Source organism: Mobula birostris, chromosome 10 (genome assembly GCF_030028105.1).
Source record: "Mobula birostris isolate sMobBir1 chromosome 10, sMobBir1.hap1, whole genome shotgun sequence".
NCBI classification, from domain to species: domain Eukaryota; kingdom Metazoa; phylum Chordata; class Chondrichthyes; order Myliobatiformes; family Myliobatidae; genus Mobula; species Mobula birostris.
In genome coordinates this window covers 130,111,925-130,129,725 of record NC_092379.1, presented here as the reverse complement: position 1 = coordinate 130,129,725, position 17,801 = coordinate 130,111,925, and the positions used below count along the sequence as shown (strand labels likewise).

Sequence of the window (17,801 nt, the reverse complement as noted above, 5' to 3'; positions counted from 1 at the left end):
TCATGGCATTACTGGAAACTGCCTCTTCAGGACCCTTGGTGTCCAGCTCTTGGAAGCTATCTCTTCAGTAACCTCAGTACCCAGCTCTGAGGCTTCTCGTTCCTCCTTTAAAAGTTTCTTAAAGCTTTGCTCTCTGACCATGCCTTTGGTTATCAGTCCTAATGTCAGCTGTGTGCCAACTTTGTTTCATAATGCCATGGAGCCATTTTACAACATTAAAAGCACCATATACAGTAAATATACAGTGTTGGCACATGGCCAAGTGGTTAAGGCATCGGTCTAGTGATCTGAAGGTTGCTAGTTTGAGCCTCAGCTGAGGCAGTGTGTTGTGTCCTTGAGCAAGGCACTTAACCACACATTGCTCTGCGACAACATGGTGCCAAGCTGTATGGGTCCTAATGCCCTTCTCTTGGACATCGGTGGCGTGGAGAGGGGAGACTTGCAGCATGGGCAACTACGGGTCTTCCATACAACCTTGCCCAGGCCTGTGCCCTGGAAACCTTCCAAGGCGCAAATCCATGGTCTCACGAGACTAACGGATGCCTATTTATTTATACAGTAAATAACTTCCAACCTGATGGCATGAATATTGATTTCTCTGTCAGTATTTTCCTGCCCCCTTCACTCTTTTTCCATTCCCCATTCTCGATACCCTCTCACCCCTTCACTAACCATTACCTCTCTCTGGTTCTCTTCCTCCCTCCCTTCCTTCCATAGTCCACTGTTCTCTCCTAGTAGATTCTTCCTTCAGCCCTTTACCTCTTCCACCTATCCCCTCCCTGCTTCTCACTTCACCCCCCTCTCCCCACCCACCCAGCTTCTCCCTCATCTGGTCTCATCTACCACCTGCCACCTGGTACCTCTTCCCCTCTGTCCCCACCTTCTTATTCTGGCTTCTACCCCCTTCCTTTCCATTTTTGATGAAGGGTCACAGCCTGACACATCAGCTGTTATACCCCTCTATAAATGCTGTCTGACTTGCTGGATTACTCCAGCATTTTCTGTCTTGTTATTCATAATTTCCAGCATCTGCAGATCTCTTGAATATATAAATAGAACATAGAATAGTACAGCACAGTACAGGCCCTTCAGCCCACAATGTTGTGCTGACCTTCAAACCCTGCCTCCCATATAAGCCCCCAACTTAAATTCCTCCATATACCTGTCCAGTACTCTCTTAACTTCACTAGTGTATCTGCCTCCACCACTGACTCAGGCAGTGCATTCAACGCACCAACCACTCTCTGAGTAAAAAACCTTCCTCTAATATCCCCCTTGAACTTTCCACCCCTTACCTTAAAGCCATGTCCTCTTGTATTGAGCAGTGGTGCCCTGGGGAAGAGGTGCTGGCTATCCACTCTATCTATTCCTCTTATTATCTTGTACACCTCTATCATGTCTCCTCTCATCCTCCTTCTCTCCAAACAGTAAAGCCCCAACTCCCTTAAAGTTAAATGGACATTGTTATTATTGATATCAGATCTTCCTAACTTTCGATCCATCCTACCTGTAACACCTACCTCTTAGTATCGGTCTTGAATTCCTGATTGGGATGATTATTCCCCAAAATTTGATAAATCCATTGCTCTTTTTATTGGCCTCTGACCCCCTCAACCAAAACAGAACAGGCGGAGTTCTCACCTGTTCAAGTATATGTATGTTTCATGTCATCTGGCTCCTCCAGGATAAGGTGTTTTGGCTTTCTACACTCCAGTAAGTTGCATTTAAGATTCCCTAACTAATGCCAAATGTCTGCATGGACAACCTACTGAGCCATGTCCCTGTATAGACCCCCTAATACAGCCCAATTCCCTCTCCTCACCAAACGTGCCCAGCTCAGATTCAGATACATTTATCACATGTACATTGAAATATACAGTGAAATGCATTGTCCGCGTTAACTACGAGCACACTATCACGACTGTTTCTGTGACCCTCTGACACACTGCTGTTCCTTATCGATTTATGAACATACATAGGACATTACAGCACAGTACAGGCCCTTTGGCCCACTGTGCTGCACCAGCTCTTTAGCCTGCTCCAAGATCAATCTAATGCCTCCCTCTCATATAGCCCATTATTCTTCCTTACTCCATTTGCCCGAATAAGTCTCTTAAATGTACCCAATGTACCAGCCTCTTCCACCACCCCAGCTAACACCTTACATAAACCTACCACTCTCTGTGTGCACAACCTACCTCTGACATTCCCACTACATTTTCTTTGAAACATCTTAAAGTTTACACCCTCATGATAACCATTTCTGCTCTGGGGAGAAAGTCCCTGGTTGTCAATTCTAACTCTCTTATAAAGGCAATGTTATGATAGTCATGGAGGATTTCAATATGCAGTTAGACTGGAAAAATCAGGTTGGTGCTGGATCCCAAGGGATGACATCTGTAGAGTGCCTATGATGGCTTTTTAGAGCAGTTTGTGATTGAGTCCACTAGGGGAAAGGCAATTCTTGATTGGATATTGTGTAATGAACCAGATTTAATTAGGGAGCTTGAGGTAAAGGAACCCTTAGGAGACAGTGATCATAATATAACACAATTCACCCTGCAGTTTGAGAGGAAAGAGATAAAGTCAGATGTATCAGTATTACAGTGGAGTATATGGAATTACAGAGGCATGAGAGAGGAGCTGCCCAAAGTTGATTGAAGGGGACACTGGCAGGGATGATGGCAGAACAGCAATGGCTGGGGTTTCTGGGGGCAGTTTGGGAGGCACAGAATAGATACATCCTAAAGATGAAGAAGTATTCTAAAGGGAAGATGGGGCAACCATGGCTGGAAAGGAGGCCTTTGACAAGGTGCCACACATCAAGCTGCGTAACAAGAGCCCATGGTATTACAGGAGAGATACTAGCATGGAAAGAAGATTGGCCAACTGACAAGAGGCAAAGAGTGGGGGTGGGAATAAAGGGGACCTTTACTGGTTGGTTGACAATAATTAATGATGTTCCACAGGGGTCAGTGTTGGGGCCGCTCCTTTTCACTTTGTATGTCGATGATTTGGATGACAGAATTGATGACTTTGTGGCCATGTTTGTGGATGATACGAAGATGGGCGGAGGGGCAGGTAGTGTTGAGGAAGCAGGGAGTCTGCAGAAGGCTTTAGACAGTTTGGGAGAATGGCAAAGAAATGGCTGATGGAATGAGTAGGGAAATGCATGGTGACTTTGGTAGAAGGAATAAAGGCATAGACTCTTTTCTAAATGAGGAAAAAATTCAAAAATCAGAGGTGCAAAGGGATCTGGGAGTCCTTGTGCAGGATTCCCTAAAGGTTATCTTGCAGGTTGAGGCAGTGGTCAGGAAGGCAAATGCGATGTTAGCATTCATTTCAAGAGCACGAGAATATAGCAGCAAGGATGTGACGCTGAGGCTTTATAAGGCATTGGTCAGACCACACTTGGGGTATTGTGAGCAGTTTTGGGCCCCTTATCTAAAAGACGTGCTCGCACTGGCAAGGGTCCAGAGGAGGTCCACGAGAATGAGTCCAGGAATGAAAGGGTTAACATATGAGGAGTGTTTGATGGCTCTGGGCCTGTACTTGCTGAAGTTTAGAAGAATGACGGGGGATCTTATTAAAACCTATCAAATATTGTAAGGCCCAGATAAGTGGATGTTTCCCATAGTAGGCGAGCCTAGAACCAGAGACTACAGCCTCAGAATAGAGGGATGAATGCTTAGATCAGAGATGAGGAGGGCAGCGAATCTGTGGAATTCACTGTCTCAGATTGCTGTGGAGGCCAACTGATTGAGTATACTTAAAGTGGAGTTGACAGATGTTTGACTGGTCAGTACGTCGAAGGTATGGGGAGAAGGCAGGAGAATGGGGTTGAGAGGGATAATAAATCTGATATGATGGAATGATGGAGCAGGCTCAATGGGCTGAATAGCCGAATTCTGCTCCTGTGTCTTTTAGTCATATAATCTTACAGCCCTTTATCAAGTTGTTTTTCATTATCCTTCGCTTAAAAGAGAAAAGCCTTGGTTCACTCAACCTTTCTTCACAAGACATGCTCTTTAATCCTGGCAGCAACCTGGTAAATCTCCTCTGAACTCTCACTAACGCTTCCACATCCTTCCTAAAGCTTCCACATAGGGTGAACAGAACTGAACACAGTACTCTAAGTGTGGTTTAACCAGTCTCGTCGAGCTGCAATATTACCTCACAGCTCTTGAACTCAAAACGTACCACAGTCCTGCAGAAACCCATATTGATGTCAGCGTTCCCCAATACTCTGCCGTGCGTCAGCCCCTGGAGTTGCCCACGTTGACCTCCCCACCAGCACATACTGAAGTACTCCCACCTTATGTCTTGACCCTTCCATATTCTGTGGCTAAGTGTGCTCACATAAGTGGCATTGGAAGGAGTGGGAGAGCGTGGTGATGGTGGTGCTGTTTGGATTTGTGGAATAAGCAGAATGAAAATGTAGGGAATGGAGGGATGTGGATTGTGTATACACCGAAGAAAATTGATTTAATTCTGCATTATGTTAGGCACTGATATACTGGGTCAAAGGGCCAGTATATGTGACAAATAAAGCTAATGTCCTGGGACCCCCACCACCCAGGCCATGGTCTCTTCTCGCTACTGCCTTCAGGAAGAAGGTACAGGAGCCTCAGGACTCACATCATCAGGTTCAGGAAGTTATGCCCCCCAAACCTCAGGCTCTTGAACCAAAGGGGTTAATTACACTTGACCCATCATTGGAATGTTGCCACAACCAATGGACTCACTTTCAAAGACTCTTCGTCTCGTGTCCTTGATATTTATTGCGTATTTGTTTATTGTTATTATTTCTATAGTTTGTATTTGCAGAGTTTGTTGTCTTCTGCACACTGGCTGAACGCCCAAGTTGGGCACTCTCTCATTCATTCTGTTGTGGTTATTGTTCTATAGATTTATTGAGTATGCCTGCAAGAAAAAGAATCTCAGGGTTGTATATGGTGACATGGATGTACTCTGATAATAAGTTTACTTTGAACTTTAATCTTTATCTTCTCTTCGAGAAACTACATTTCTTTATATGGTGAAATATTATTGTGATGTCAATTATAATCCACACTAAATCTAATTTGTTTTAAAAGCAGACAGTCCATTTCACTGAAATTATGGTTGGTATCCAAATACTGATTTCCAGATCTTGGGCAACAAAGCCTCGCTGGTGGAGATGACTACTTAGATAGCCATCTCCAGTTGTGAGAGCAGACTACATTAATAGCTGTGCCGCCTTGCTGCTTCTAAAATAGGAGTTACCAGTCTAGAATGACTAACTACACAAACATTTTCAGAATATTTTATGAGAAGACTAATATATAAATTTATGAAAATGTCATAAAAATGTCCATTTCTCATCAGGGAGGAGGTACAGGAGCCTGAAGACACAGAGATTTCTGCACGGCCCATAAACTCCACCTCAGTACTTTTGCTCTCCTTTTGCACTATATTTTTTTAAATTCCTTACTGTAACTTAAAGTACTTGTTATGTACTGCTGCCACTAAACAACACATTTCACAACATTTCATGTCAGTGTTTGATGGCTCTGGGTCAGTACCGGCTAGAGATTAGAAGAATGAGGGGGATCTCATTGAAACCTATCGAATATAGAAATGCCTGGATAGAGCGGATGTGGAGAGGATGTTTCCTATAGTGCGTGAGTCTCAGACCAAAGGGCACAGCATCAGAACAGAGGGATGTCCATTTAGAACAGAGATGAGGAGGGATTTCCTTAGCTAGAGGGTGGTGAGTCTGCAGAATTCATTACCACAGGTGGCTGTGAAGGCCAAGTGATATTTAAAGTGGATGTTGATAGATTCTTGATTAGTAGAGGCATCAAAGGCAACGGGGAGAAGGGAGGAGAATGGGGTCGAGCAGGATAATAAATCAGCCATACAGGAATGGCAGAATTAGACTTGAGGGGCCGAATGGCCAAATTCTGATCGTATGTCTTCTGGTCTTAAGATAATAAACTGATAACGAACATGATTCTGATTCAATTTATTGATTTCCCTTGAGTGTAGAGGAGAAAGCTTCAAAACAGGGCATCCCATGGTCAAGGATTGGAAGACCACTAGAAACCAGGATGTCCAAGTTAAATTGGGCAACTGTGAGATCCTGATGTTGTTGTCATTTCAGAGTCACGGGGGTGTACAGAAGGGAAACATTCAGCCCATCACATCCGTACTAACTCACTCGGCCCATAGCCTTCAGACTCAGATCAGTGTATACTCCTGCTCTCCAGGGTGCAACAATTCTACGCCTAAGGAATTACCTATTGTGGCAGCTTGAAAGAGTGCAGATAAAACTTACAAAGACATTGCAAGGATTTGATCTGAGTTAGCGGGAGAGGTTGAATAGGTTAGGACTTTGTTCTCTGAAGAATGAAGGGGAATCTTATAGAAGTATATAAAATTATGAGGGGTATAGAGAGAGTGAGTGTATTCAGGCTTTATCTCCTCATGTTGTGTGAGGTTAGAACAGGAGGGCATAGATTTAGGGTGAAAGGTAAAAGGGAGGAGAAGATGGCAGCGCGATGCAGCGCGCGCTGCCTCTCCAGTGAAATGATATCGTATTTGTTAAATAGGGGCCGTGCACAATCCTGATTTGATGGAGACAGACGTGAGAAGCACGGAGGAACATCTGGAGAAACTTCTGAAATGCCCGGTTCACTGCTGCTGCTACTGTGCGATTGACAATCTCCGGAGGGAAAGGCCCCAAATCCTCGGCTTTGCCTGTTGCCTGTTGCCGGGGCCGGGGTCGAAGCGCTCAGCAGAGATGGTGCTCGGTGTCGGAGGCTCGAAGTTTTTGGAAGGACTCAGAGTCGGACTGTGGTCGGGTGCTTCCAGGATCGGCAAGTTTGCGGCGCTGGAAGCTCATGGCAGGGAAAGTTTTCTTCCTTCTACCATCTGTGTGAGATGTGGGACTTTCGAGAGACTTTGAGACATTTTTTACCGTGCCCATGGTCTGTTCTTTATCAAATTACGGTATTGCTTGCACTGTTGTTGTTGTTCGTCCATTGTTGGCGTCGAAGAGGACCTCGACACCATAATGATGGTGTCGAGACTAGCACGTGATTTGGATTTAAGTGAGGGAGAGTTGCACAGCGTCAGCCTCACTCTCTCTTCCCAATTCCCATCTGGATCCAGTAGCAAGACAGAGTCTAGACGGCTGGAGATGGGACTAGGCGCAGTGGATGACCAGAACATCTTCTGTGTCTTGTCCTGCTCTACGTGTTCCATGACGCTTGCAGAGACCGTCTTCTTGACCGTTGGAACTTCCTTTGGTCTTGTCCACTCAATCCGCCGGAGTCTGTCTTTACACGCTGGGATAGACAACTCCCTATCACACCGAGGGTTTGAGACCCGTCGGCTACCCTCACCTGGTTTAGCCGGCTTGTGGAAGCCGTTGCCTGGGGTGTGGCCGCTGTCGCATGCAGACAGCTACGGGGAGCCACAGGTGAGAGCTGAGTGCCAGGTGGGGACCAAAGGTGGACTAACCGCCCTGAAAAGGACACGACATGTTCCCCCACCAGAGGTGCTACCCCTCCCTGACACCCCATATACCCTGCACTGTTGTAACTATATGTTATAATTACGTGGTTTTTGTCAGTGTTTCAGTCTTGGTCTGTCTTGTGTTTCTGTGATATCACACTGGAGGAACATTGTATCATTAATGCATGCATTACTAAATGACAATAAAAGAGGACTGCATGTCGTCATAACCTAATCTAATCTAAAATACTCTAGAGGAAGCTGAAGTGGAACATCTTCATTCTGAGGGTGGTGAGAGTGTGGAACAAGCAGCCAGCAGAAGTGGTGGATGCGGCTCCAATTGTAACATTTGAGAGAAGTTTGGATAGGTACATGGATGAGAAGGGTCCGAGTGCAGGTAGGTGGGACTAGGCAGATGACCGCAGCCTGCCTTTGGGCTGTAGTTCTTTACGACTGCATGGAGTCCAGACCTTACCAGAATGGCCCATTTGCCTCACTCTCTTCCAGTTTGGGGTTCTCTCGTCTCCTTCTCAGCCACTCCCCAGGCTTGGAGAGCATCTACCCAATCTCAGACCCCAGACTTACCGATCTCTGTAGCAGACCCTGTGAACCAAACCAATCGCGTCCTTGGAATAAACTGCAGTGCAACAGAGGATGTGTGGTGTAAAAAATGATGGTTACTGAAGTAAAACATTGCACAGATACATTTTAATGGCATGATTTGAATGCTTTTAAATAGTATAATCAGTGCTTATGTAGCTTTACCACTCCCATCAATGTCCACAGAGAAGGGAGTATGCCGAGTGATTTTTCAAAATTACCACAATTAATGGAGGTATTTGTCTTCTTCTACAGCACAAACACATTTTTTTTCAGTTGTCACCTCTTAAGCAGTCATCAAAGAAAATATTTTCTGTTCCCTGATTTTGCCACAAAAGGTGTGCACAGTATTGAGTCATCAGAAAACCATCGGATCTCTGTGGAGGTGGTGTTCAGTAAGCAGCCGGCCAAACTCCCACCAAGTCCCATTTCCTCCTCATCTCTGTTCTTGTAGATGTGCCTTCTCTCGGTTCAGGAACGTATCTATTAAATCACAAGAAGATGCAGACTCGGCACCTTATGTCTCAAGTCTATACTTCTCGCTGCCTCAGTAACACAGCCAGCGTAATCAAAGACCCCAGCCAACCCAGACATATCTCTCCTCCCCTTTTCCACTGGGTAGAAGATACAAAAGCCTGAAAGCACATACCCCCAGGGTCAAGGATAGCTTCTATCCCGCCGTTAGAAAACTATGAAGTAGTTCCCTAGTAAGGTAAATTGGACTCTTGATCTCACAATCTACCTCGTTATGATGATGTACCTTATTGTTTACCTGCACTGCACTTTCTCTGTAGCTGTTATGCTTTATTCTGTATTGTTATTGTTTCACCTTGTCCTACCTCAGTGCACCGTGTATGCACAAGACACTTTTCACTGTATCTCGGTACATGTGACAATACCAAACCAATTCCAATTCCAATTCTCCAGCCTCAGTTAATCTGATTTCCACTAATCTCGGCTACTTGCTCAACTCTATCACTGTCTTCAGCTGCCAAGGATGTAAGCTAAGTCTGTCCCCTGCTCCATCTCTCTCTATTTCTTTAACAAACTCTTTCACCAAGTTTTTAGCAATCTACCCTACTGTGGCTTGGTATTAGATTTTGTCAGATAATATTCCTGTAGTTGCTTTAATAATGCCACAAAAGAGTTATTGCTAGAGAGTTCAGCTACTAATAACATAACTTTATTTTTTATGACTTTACCTCCTTGCTTCAAGGAAGGTGCTTGATGTGTTTCAGTCGTGAAAAGGAAATTAAATTTCCTTAATTTCTCTCCTAAGCACAAGCATTTTGTTTCCTTCTAAGAACATTAGGACCATTCCTCCTGTGAATACTGACCCACGGAAAATCTGAGCCTTATCCTCTGTTTTCTAATGCTACCTTTGCACAAGGAATTAGAGTTGGAAACCCGGATGATTTTCTCCGTTTAGTGCAAGGGTGCACGGCTTAAGTGCAATGCCCAGAGAGAGAGAGAGAGAGAAAGGGAGAGACCACATGGAAATCCGCTCAACAGAACAACCAAGCTCAGTCTGTGTGGCTCGTGCTGTGGTAAGGAGGAGAGATAATGGACTAATATTCTAGCACACCAACCTGGTGTACCACCAGTACATAGTATGAAAATAAGCCTCTGTTAGTACACACCTACTTAATAACAGCAGCATTGTATCATTTACCTAGACACCAAGAATATACACAATATCTTTGTAAAGAGCAATGCAGATTAGTAAAAAGTAGGGATTTCAATGGGTTAAAAAAAGTTACAGGGAAAGTTAATACCATAAAGCTAAAAATAGACTATCAATTATAAAGTACATACAGTATGTCTGCCTTTATCAATAAATTAGCAACCTAGGAAAATAGGATGGAGCAGTTAACTCCTTAAGCTCGTTTCTTCATTGGATCAAGGGTTAAATGACACTGCCAATGGGCCTTGAATTTCCAAAATTGTTTCTTTGCTTTTTATTCACAGTAACCTTGAGTAATAAGTGAATTATTTTCCAACAAATAAAGATTAACATACCCTTAACAATAGGTAGCAGGATGATATGCTGATGGTTTTGTTTTTGTTTTGTACAGGTAAGTTCCTCTCGTAAAACTCACTGCAGCGAGAGCGGGTGGCGAGAGGAATCGCGCGGAGTCACATGGTGATCCGTGCGGCCGCTGCTCTTGTCATAGAGGTCTTCAGCGCGACCAGGTCTGTGCCGGTCACGGGAGGAAGGTCACAGATCTACGGCGTGTAAGGCGGCGGCTTTTCATCGGGTGGGAAGTACGCTGGGGAGTAGCGAGGAGGAGTGTTTGGTGGCCACATGTAACTTGAAGCAGACTGTGAAATGGACTGTGAATCATCAGACGGTGTTGAGGCTGAGAATATACTGGGATGCTGTTACAAAGAAAGCAATCAATCAACATTACTCAATGTTGAGCAGCCCACTTACTGGATAATGATTTGTTGTTTTCACGATACTTAACATCAAATATTCTCAAGTTATAAAAATCATGGGATTTTTCAGTTATTAGAATGTTGCCAAAACATGAACATTTATTATTACAGTACCTTTCGTTTATACAGGAATAGAGACATATTAATTAAAAAATACTTAAAGCCATATAACAACAGTCAGTCTAACAAAAATCCCAATAACAAACCTTATGAAAAGAAATCGAGAATGGAGCTATTTGTTGTTACCAAAAGCAATTTCTAACAGAACTGCTCCCAAGTTAGAAAGGCAACACCTCATATTCTGGCTGGTTAACTTCTAACTTGAAGGCATGAACATTGATTTCTCTAACTTCCAGTAATTTTCCCCCCTCCCCTTTCTCTCTTTTCCCATTTCGGCTCTCCTCTCGCCTATCCTCTTCTCCTCACCTCCCTCTGCTGTCCTGCTCCTTCCCTTTCTCTTACAGTCCACTCTCCTCTCCTATCAAATCCCTTCTTCACCCCTTTACCTTTTCCACCTATCACCTCTCAGCGTTTTTATTTCGCCTACCTTCCCTGCATCTAGCTCCACCTATGACTAGCCAGCTTGTATTACTTCCCAACACCCCCACAACCTTATTCTGGCTTCTTCTCCCTTCCTTTCCAGCCCCGATGAAAGGTCTCAGCCCAAAACTTTGAGTGTTTATTCCTCTCTGTGGGTGCCTGACCTGCTGAATTCCTCCAGCATTTTGTGTGTCTCACTCTGAAATACCAGCATTTGCAGAATCTCTTCTTCCATAAATGCCTAACGGAAGTCTAGCTTATCAGCTCTAATAAAAATATTTAAAAACTCCTATAAATACATCCTAGTTGACACTAAACACCAAACTTTATCCATTTGATGCTCCCAGTGGCATGTGTCTCAAATAGCCTATGACAACCAAGTTGATAGGCCTTCACTTAGTGGAACTGCTTCTATAGACAGGAGAAGGGGCAAAGGCCTGGTTTCCTGGTTGCTTTGGGTATATGGGGCTCATCAACCGTGGTTGGCAGCTCATCTCGGAGAAGGAAAACTCTGATCTCTAGCCTCCGCTGCTTTGCGGCTATACCCACTCATGGGGAAGGCTTCGGGAGTAAACCTCGAGGACGTGATGGGACTTTCGAGAGACTTTGAGACTTTTTTTTTACTGAGCCCATGGTCTGTTCTTCATCAAATTACTGTATTGCTTTGCACTATTGTAACTATATGTTACAATTATGTGGTTTTTGTCAGTTTTTTAGTCTTGGTTTGTCTTGTGTTTTTGTGATATCATACTGGAGGAACATTGTATCATTTCTTATTGCATGCATTACTAAATGACAATAAACGAGGACTGTGTGTCCTCATAATCTAATCTAATAATCTAACCACCCCATACACGATTATCTAGTGACCTCACAACTTCCCCTCATGGTCTCCTATTGAATGTATGTTGCAGCCTTTGAAATTCATACCCACACGTAGCAATACAGTTTCAGGAACAGCTTCAACCCCTCTGCCATCAGACTTCTGAACAGTCCATGAACCCAGATAAATGTGAGGTGTTGCACCTCGGTAGGGCAAATGCAAAAGGAGACAGTGCACTGTTAAGGGCAGAGAGATCCCATGATCAAAATCATTAGCTCCTTGAAAGTAGCTACACAGGTTGATAAGGTGGTTATGAAGTTTTATGGAATGCTTGCTTATATTAGTCAGGGCACTGAGTTCAAAAGTTAGGAGGTTATGTTGCAACTTTATAAAACTCAGGTTAGGCCACATCTAGAGTATTGGATACAGTTCTGGTCAGCCCACTACAGGAAGGATGTTGAGGCTTTGGAGAGGGCGCAGAAGAGGTTTTCCGGGATGCTGTCTGGTTTAGAGGGCACGTGCTATCATGAGAGGCTGGACAAACTTGGGTCGTTTTCTCTGGAGCGTCGGAGACTGAGGGAAGATCTGATAGAGGTTTACGAGATTATGAGAGGCATAGATGGAGTGGACAGAGAGTATCTGTTTCCCAGGGTTGAAATGCTTAATACCAGAGGGCATACATTGAAGCTGAGAGTGGGTAGGTTCAAGGGGGCTGTGAGGGTTAAGTTTTTTACTTAGAGAGTGGTGGATGCCTAGAATGTACTGCCTGGTATGACGGTAGAGGCAAGTACATTAGAGGCTTTTAGGAGATGTTTGGATAGGACATGGATATAAGGAAGGTGCTGCTAAGTTAACAAATTTCATGTTACATGCCGGTGATAATAAAACTGATTCTGATTCTGAGGGATATGGAATGGTACAGGCAGGAGGGATTAGTGTTTGGGTGTATTCAGTTTGTTTTGTAGCTGGGTCGGCACAACACTGTGGGCCGAATGGCCTGTTCCTGTACTGTACTCTTCTATGTTCTATGTTCTACTACCTCATGATTCCTCTTTTGCACTGTTAATTAATTTTTAATGTAACTTATAACAGTTTTTTTATGCTGGCAATGCACAGCACCCACAAAACAACACATTTCACAACTAATATCAGTGATAATAAGCCTGACTTTGATTCTAAATCAACTGCACTTCTAGCTGTTCTTGTGGCTCAGAGATCCCTCTATTCACTTTGCAAATTACCACATTTAAAATAGCAAGTACAGTGGATTCCAGTTAATTGGGTCATTGGTTAATCAGGGCAGTTGCTTATTTTGAACAACTCTTAAAAAACAAATACTAATTGAGAAAATAGCCGGGATTCCCTTCATTTATTTGGGACAGAAGACTGTTGCCGAGCAGCTTCTAAATAGGGTCTGTCGCTTGCACTTGAGTGACCTTTGGACACTACACCAAGCTCAGTGCGAACAGTTTTTAAATAGTGTCAGTTGCGTGTGTTTGTGTTCAAAGTGCTGTGATTTTGGTCGCTGATAGTTGACAAGAAATAAGCAGTAAGACAATTCGGAACCGTTTTGCTCACTGTGGTTTCAAGTGTTCAGGCTGGAGATGCCGGAGACAGCCAGGAGTGAAAGTGAAACTTTCACTACTTCAACAAGTTAGCACCGATGAAGAATTTGAAGGTATTGACAATCAGCTTGAATGTTACAATGAAAATGAAGATTTGGCAGATGCAATCGTTGAAAGCATTGTATGAATGCCTCAATGGCTACTGTACTATAGCACTTATATCCTCTGTGATGAAGTGTTTTGAGAAGCTGGTGATGAAACACATCAACTCCTGCCTGAGAAGTGACTTGGATCCACTCCAATTTGCCCACCAGTACAGCAGATACCACTTCAGTGGCTCTTCACTCAACCCTGGAACATCCAGACAGCAAAGATGCATACATCAGGATGCTCTTTATCAACTACAGCTCCGCATTCAATACTATCATCCCCTCAAAACTTATCATAAGCTTCAAGTCTTAGGTCTCAATACTTCCTTGTGCACCTGGATCATCAATTTCACTATTTTATGTGTCAACATTTTTTTTACTGCGAGCATCATTTTAAGCGCCTGGACAAGGCGGGTGGATGATGTCATTATTATGATTATGATTATGATTATGAGGACACGCAGTCCCCTTTTATTGTCATTAGTAATGCATGCATTAAGAAATGATACAATGTTTTTCCAGAATGATATCACAAAAATACATGACAAATCGACTTAAAAACTAACAAAAACCACATAATTATAACATATAGTTACAACAGTGCAAAGCAATACCGTAATTTGACAAGAACAGACCATGGGCACAGTAAAAGTCTCAAAGTCTCTCGAAAGTCCCATCATCTCATGCAGACGGTAAACCTCCAGCGCCGCCAACTTGCCGATGCAGCATCCCGGAAGCATCTGACGACAGTCCGACTCCGAGTCTGTCCGAAAACTTCGAGCCTCCGACCACCTCTCCGACACCGAGCACCATCTCTGCCAAGCGTTTCGACTCCGGTCCCGGTGACAGGCAATAGGCAAAGTCGAGGATTAGGGGCCTTCCCCTCCAGAGATTCTCGATCACACAGTAGCAGCGGCAGTGAAGCAGGCATTTCAGAAGTTTCTCCAGATGTTCCTCCGTGCTTCTCACGGCTCCATCAAATCCGGATTGTGCACGGCCCCCTAGTTACACATAATCGATATTCATTTGGAATAGCCGCGCGCGTTGCGTCGCACCATCTTCTCCTCCCTATTGTAAAAATGTGGACAAGTTTTCTGGGAAATTCAGCAGAGAAGGAACAGTGGACTGCGAGCTACCAGTGCTCAGTGCTTGGTGTCGAAGAGTTCGCTACAGCAGTGGGTGAGCCTAATACGTCACCATGTCCAGAAGATTGACAATCAGCGGCACACAGTGCATATTGCATATGTGACTGTCACTTTGTAGGATCCATACTTGGATTTCTGGAGTATCCTGTGGCGACCACTTTTTGTTAATCTGTACCTGGATTGGAGTGTGTTACCACTTGTGTTAAGAAATATTCCGTGACTGTCACCTCGTGATATCCCTACGGGGATTTTGGAACTTAGGCGTCACCTTGTTACCCCTGCATGGACTGTAGTATTTCAGTGACGACTACTCGACTTCTGGAATCTTCTGTGACTGTCACCTTGTATCATCTTAAGGTGGATTTATGAGCTCTCCCTCACAGACACCTGTACCTGTTCCCGTGGATTTCTGGAACCTTCTGGATTGCTATCCTAGGACTCTGTTTGAGTAAGACTTGGGAAGAACTGTTCCTAGACCTCTGCAGTTTGTAAGCTAAAATGCATAGCACTGTTAACTTTTGTTTAGGGGAGTAATTTGTTTAATTGTCTGTATTTGGGTAGATACTGAAAATATAGCTGTTTAACATTAAAAACTGAGTCTGTGGTCTATTGCTGCTGGCACGTAACAATTTGCAGACCTCAGTCAGTTCAGATTGGCAACAGCTTCTCCACAATCTCCATCAACACAGGTGCACCATAAGACTGTGTTGCTTAGACCTCTGCTCTACTCACTTAAGACTGTGTGGCTAAGCACAGCTCCAAGGCCATATTTAATTTTGCTGACGACACCATTGTCGTTGGCCAAATCACATGTGGTGATGAATCAGCATATAGGAGGGAGATTGAAAATCTGGCTGGGTGGCGTCACAACAACAACCTCTCACTCAATGTCAGCAAGACCAAGGAGCTAATTATTGACTTCAGGAGGTGGAAACCTGAGGTCCATGAGCCTGTACTCATCAGGGGATCAAAAGTGGAGAGGGACAGCAACTTTAAATTCCTCAGTATTATAATTTCAGAAGATCTGTGCCTGGCCCAGCACATAAATGCAACCAGGAAGAAAGCACAGCAGCTCCTCTACTTTCTTAGGAGTTTGTGAAGATTCAGCATGACTTCTAAAACTTTGACAAACTTTGATAGATGAGTGGCGGAGAGTATACTGACTGGTTGCATCACGGTCTGGTATGAAACCACCAAACCAATGCCCCTTAAATGGAAAATCCTACAGAAGTTAGTGGGTACGACTCAGTCTATTATGGGTTAAGCCCTTCCCACCTTTGAGCATATCTAGACGGTTCGCTATCGCAGGGAAAGCAGCATCCATCATCAGGGACCCCCACCACCCAAGTCATGCTCTCTTTCTCGCTGCTGCCATCTGGAAGAAGGTACAGGAACCTCAGGACTCTCACCACCAGCTTCAAGAACAGTTATTACCCCCCAAACATCAGGCTCTTGACCAGTGGGGATAAAGTCACTCAAATTCCTTTTGAGTGGAATTATCCCCACTGACCCTTCATCTCATGTTTTTGATATTTATTGCTTATTTTTTTTTGTTGTTATTATTTATTTTTTATTTTGTATTTGCACAGTTTGTTGTCTTTTGCACATTGGTTGTTTGTCCTGTTGGATGTGGTCTTTCATTAATTCCCTTATGATTCTTGGACTTACAGAGTATGCCCACAAGAAAACAAATCTCAGGGTTGATAATGCACTGGTCTTACTGCTATCAGGTAGCAGAAATCAGCAGAGTAGCAAAGAATAAACACAGAGCTACCACCAGAGTAACAAACACACTCACAACACGCTGCAGGTCGGGCAGCATCTGTGGAAACGATCAGTCAACGTTTCAGGCCGGAACCCTCTGTCAGGACTGAAGAGGGAGGGGACAGAGGCCCTTGCTTACTAATGCAAATATCTAACAGCCAATCATGTGGCAATACTCAATGCATAAAAGCATACAGACACGGTCAAGAGGTTCAGTTATTGTCTGGACTAAACATTGGAACGAGGAAGAAGTGCGATCTAATTGATTTTGACCGTGGAATGATTGTTGCTGCCAGATGGGGTGGTTGGAGTATCTCAGAAACTGTTGATCTGGGATTTTCATGCACAACTGTCTCTAGAGTTTATACAGAATGGTATGAGAAACAAAAAAACATCCATTGAGTGGCTGTTCTGTGGGCGAAATTGCCTTGTTAACGAGAGAGGTCAGAAGAGAATGCCCAGTCTGGTTCAAGCTGACAGGAAGGTGACAGTAACTCAAATAACCATGCGTTACAACAGTGGTGTGCAGAAGAGCATCTCTGAACACACAACGCTTTGAACCTTGAAGTGGATGGGTGGCAGCAGTAGAGGACCACACTGGGTTCCACTCTTGTACCTAATAAAGTGGCTGCTGAGTGCAGCGTTCACCAGTGATGTTGATAAGACAGTCTTACTATCTAAGTACCTTGATGGATAAGTACCTGTATATCGTACGGGCTGTAAGGTGGCAGATGCGGCGGCCCAGGGTAGAAGTTTGTGTAGGCCAACACCTGTTGTCCAGGATCGCACATTATTGGCGGAGGCGGTGGCTCAGGGGCGTAGGTAATACGAGAAGCAGTCGGTGTCTGCTGGAGTAACAGGAGAAGGAGAAGGGGCATAAACACTTGAGTCAAGCTCATCACTTTTGAACCCTCTCAATGACTGCAAATGACCTCAGATAAAACATCCCCAAACTGACGTTGACACGACAGGCTAGTGCATTTGAAAAAAAAATTAAAAGCATCGTGAATACTTCAGTTCTGAAACTTGGCTGAAAGAAAGGCATTGCATCTGGAACCAGAAAATCCGAAGAAAACTGGAGGTGCTGGAGATCTCGAAGCAAAAGAAATGGAAAATGCTGGAGAGACGTAGTAGCTCAGGCAGCATCTGTGGAGAGAGAATTAACACTTTAAGTAAAAATTAAACCTTTGTTCAGTTCAGATCAGCTGTGCATTTTCAGCATTTTCTGTTGCTATATCTGTGAGCCTAGTTAACTGTTAACCAGAGATGGACAGAA

At 44.1% G+C, this 17,801-nt stretch overlaps 1 protein-coding gene across 4 annotated transcripts in view; it reads right to left on the bottom strand.

Moving 5' to 3' along the window:
- Positions 1-8,221: 8,221 nt before the first annotated feature.
- Positions 8,222-17,801, bottom strand: part of tmem255a (transmembrane protein 255A) — a 105,584-nt gene continuing 96,004 nt past the window's right edge. For 2 of the 4 annotated variants that reach the window (XM_072270965.1, XM_072270962.1), the window contains 2 exons: positions 17,227-17,373; positions 8,222-10,479 (listed from right to left, as the gene is read on the bottom strand). In XM_072270965.1, coding sequence (XP_072127066.1) covers positions 10,327-10,479; positions 17,227-17,373 — 300 coding nt within the window. In that variant the 3' untranslated portion in view covers positions 8,222-10,326. The remainder of the gene's footprint in view (positions 10,480-17,226; positions 17,374-17,801) is intronic. The other 2 variants (XR_011887588.1, XM_072270964.1) reach the window with 2 other exon arrangements.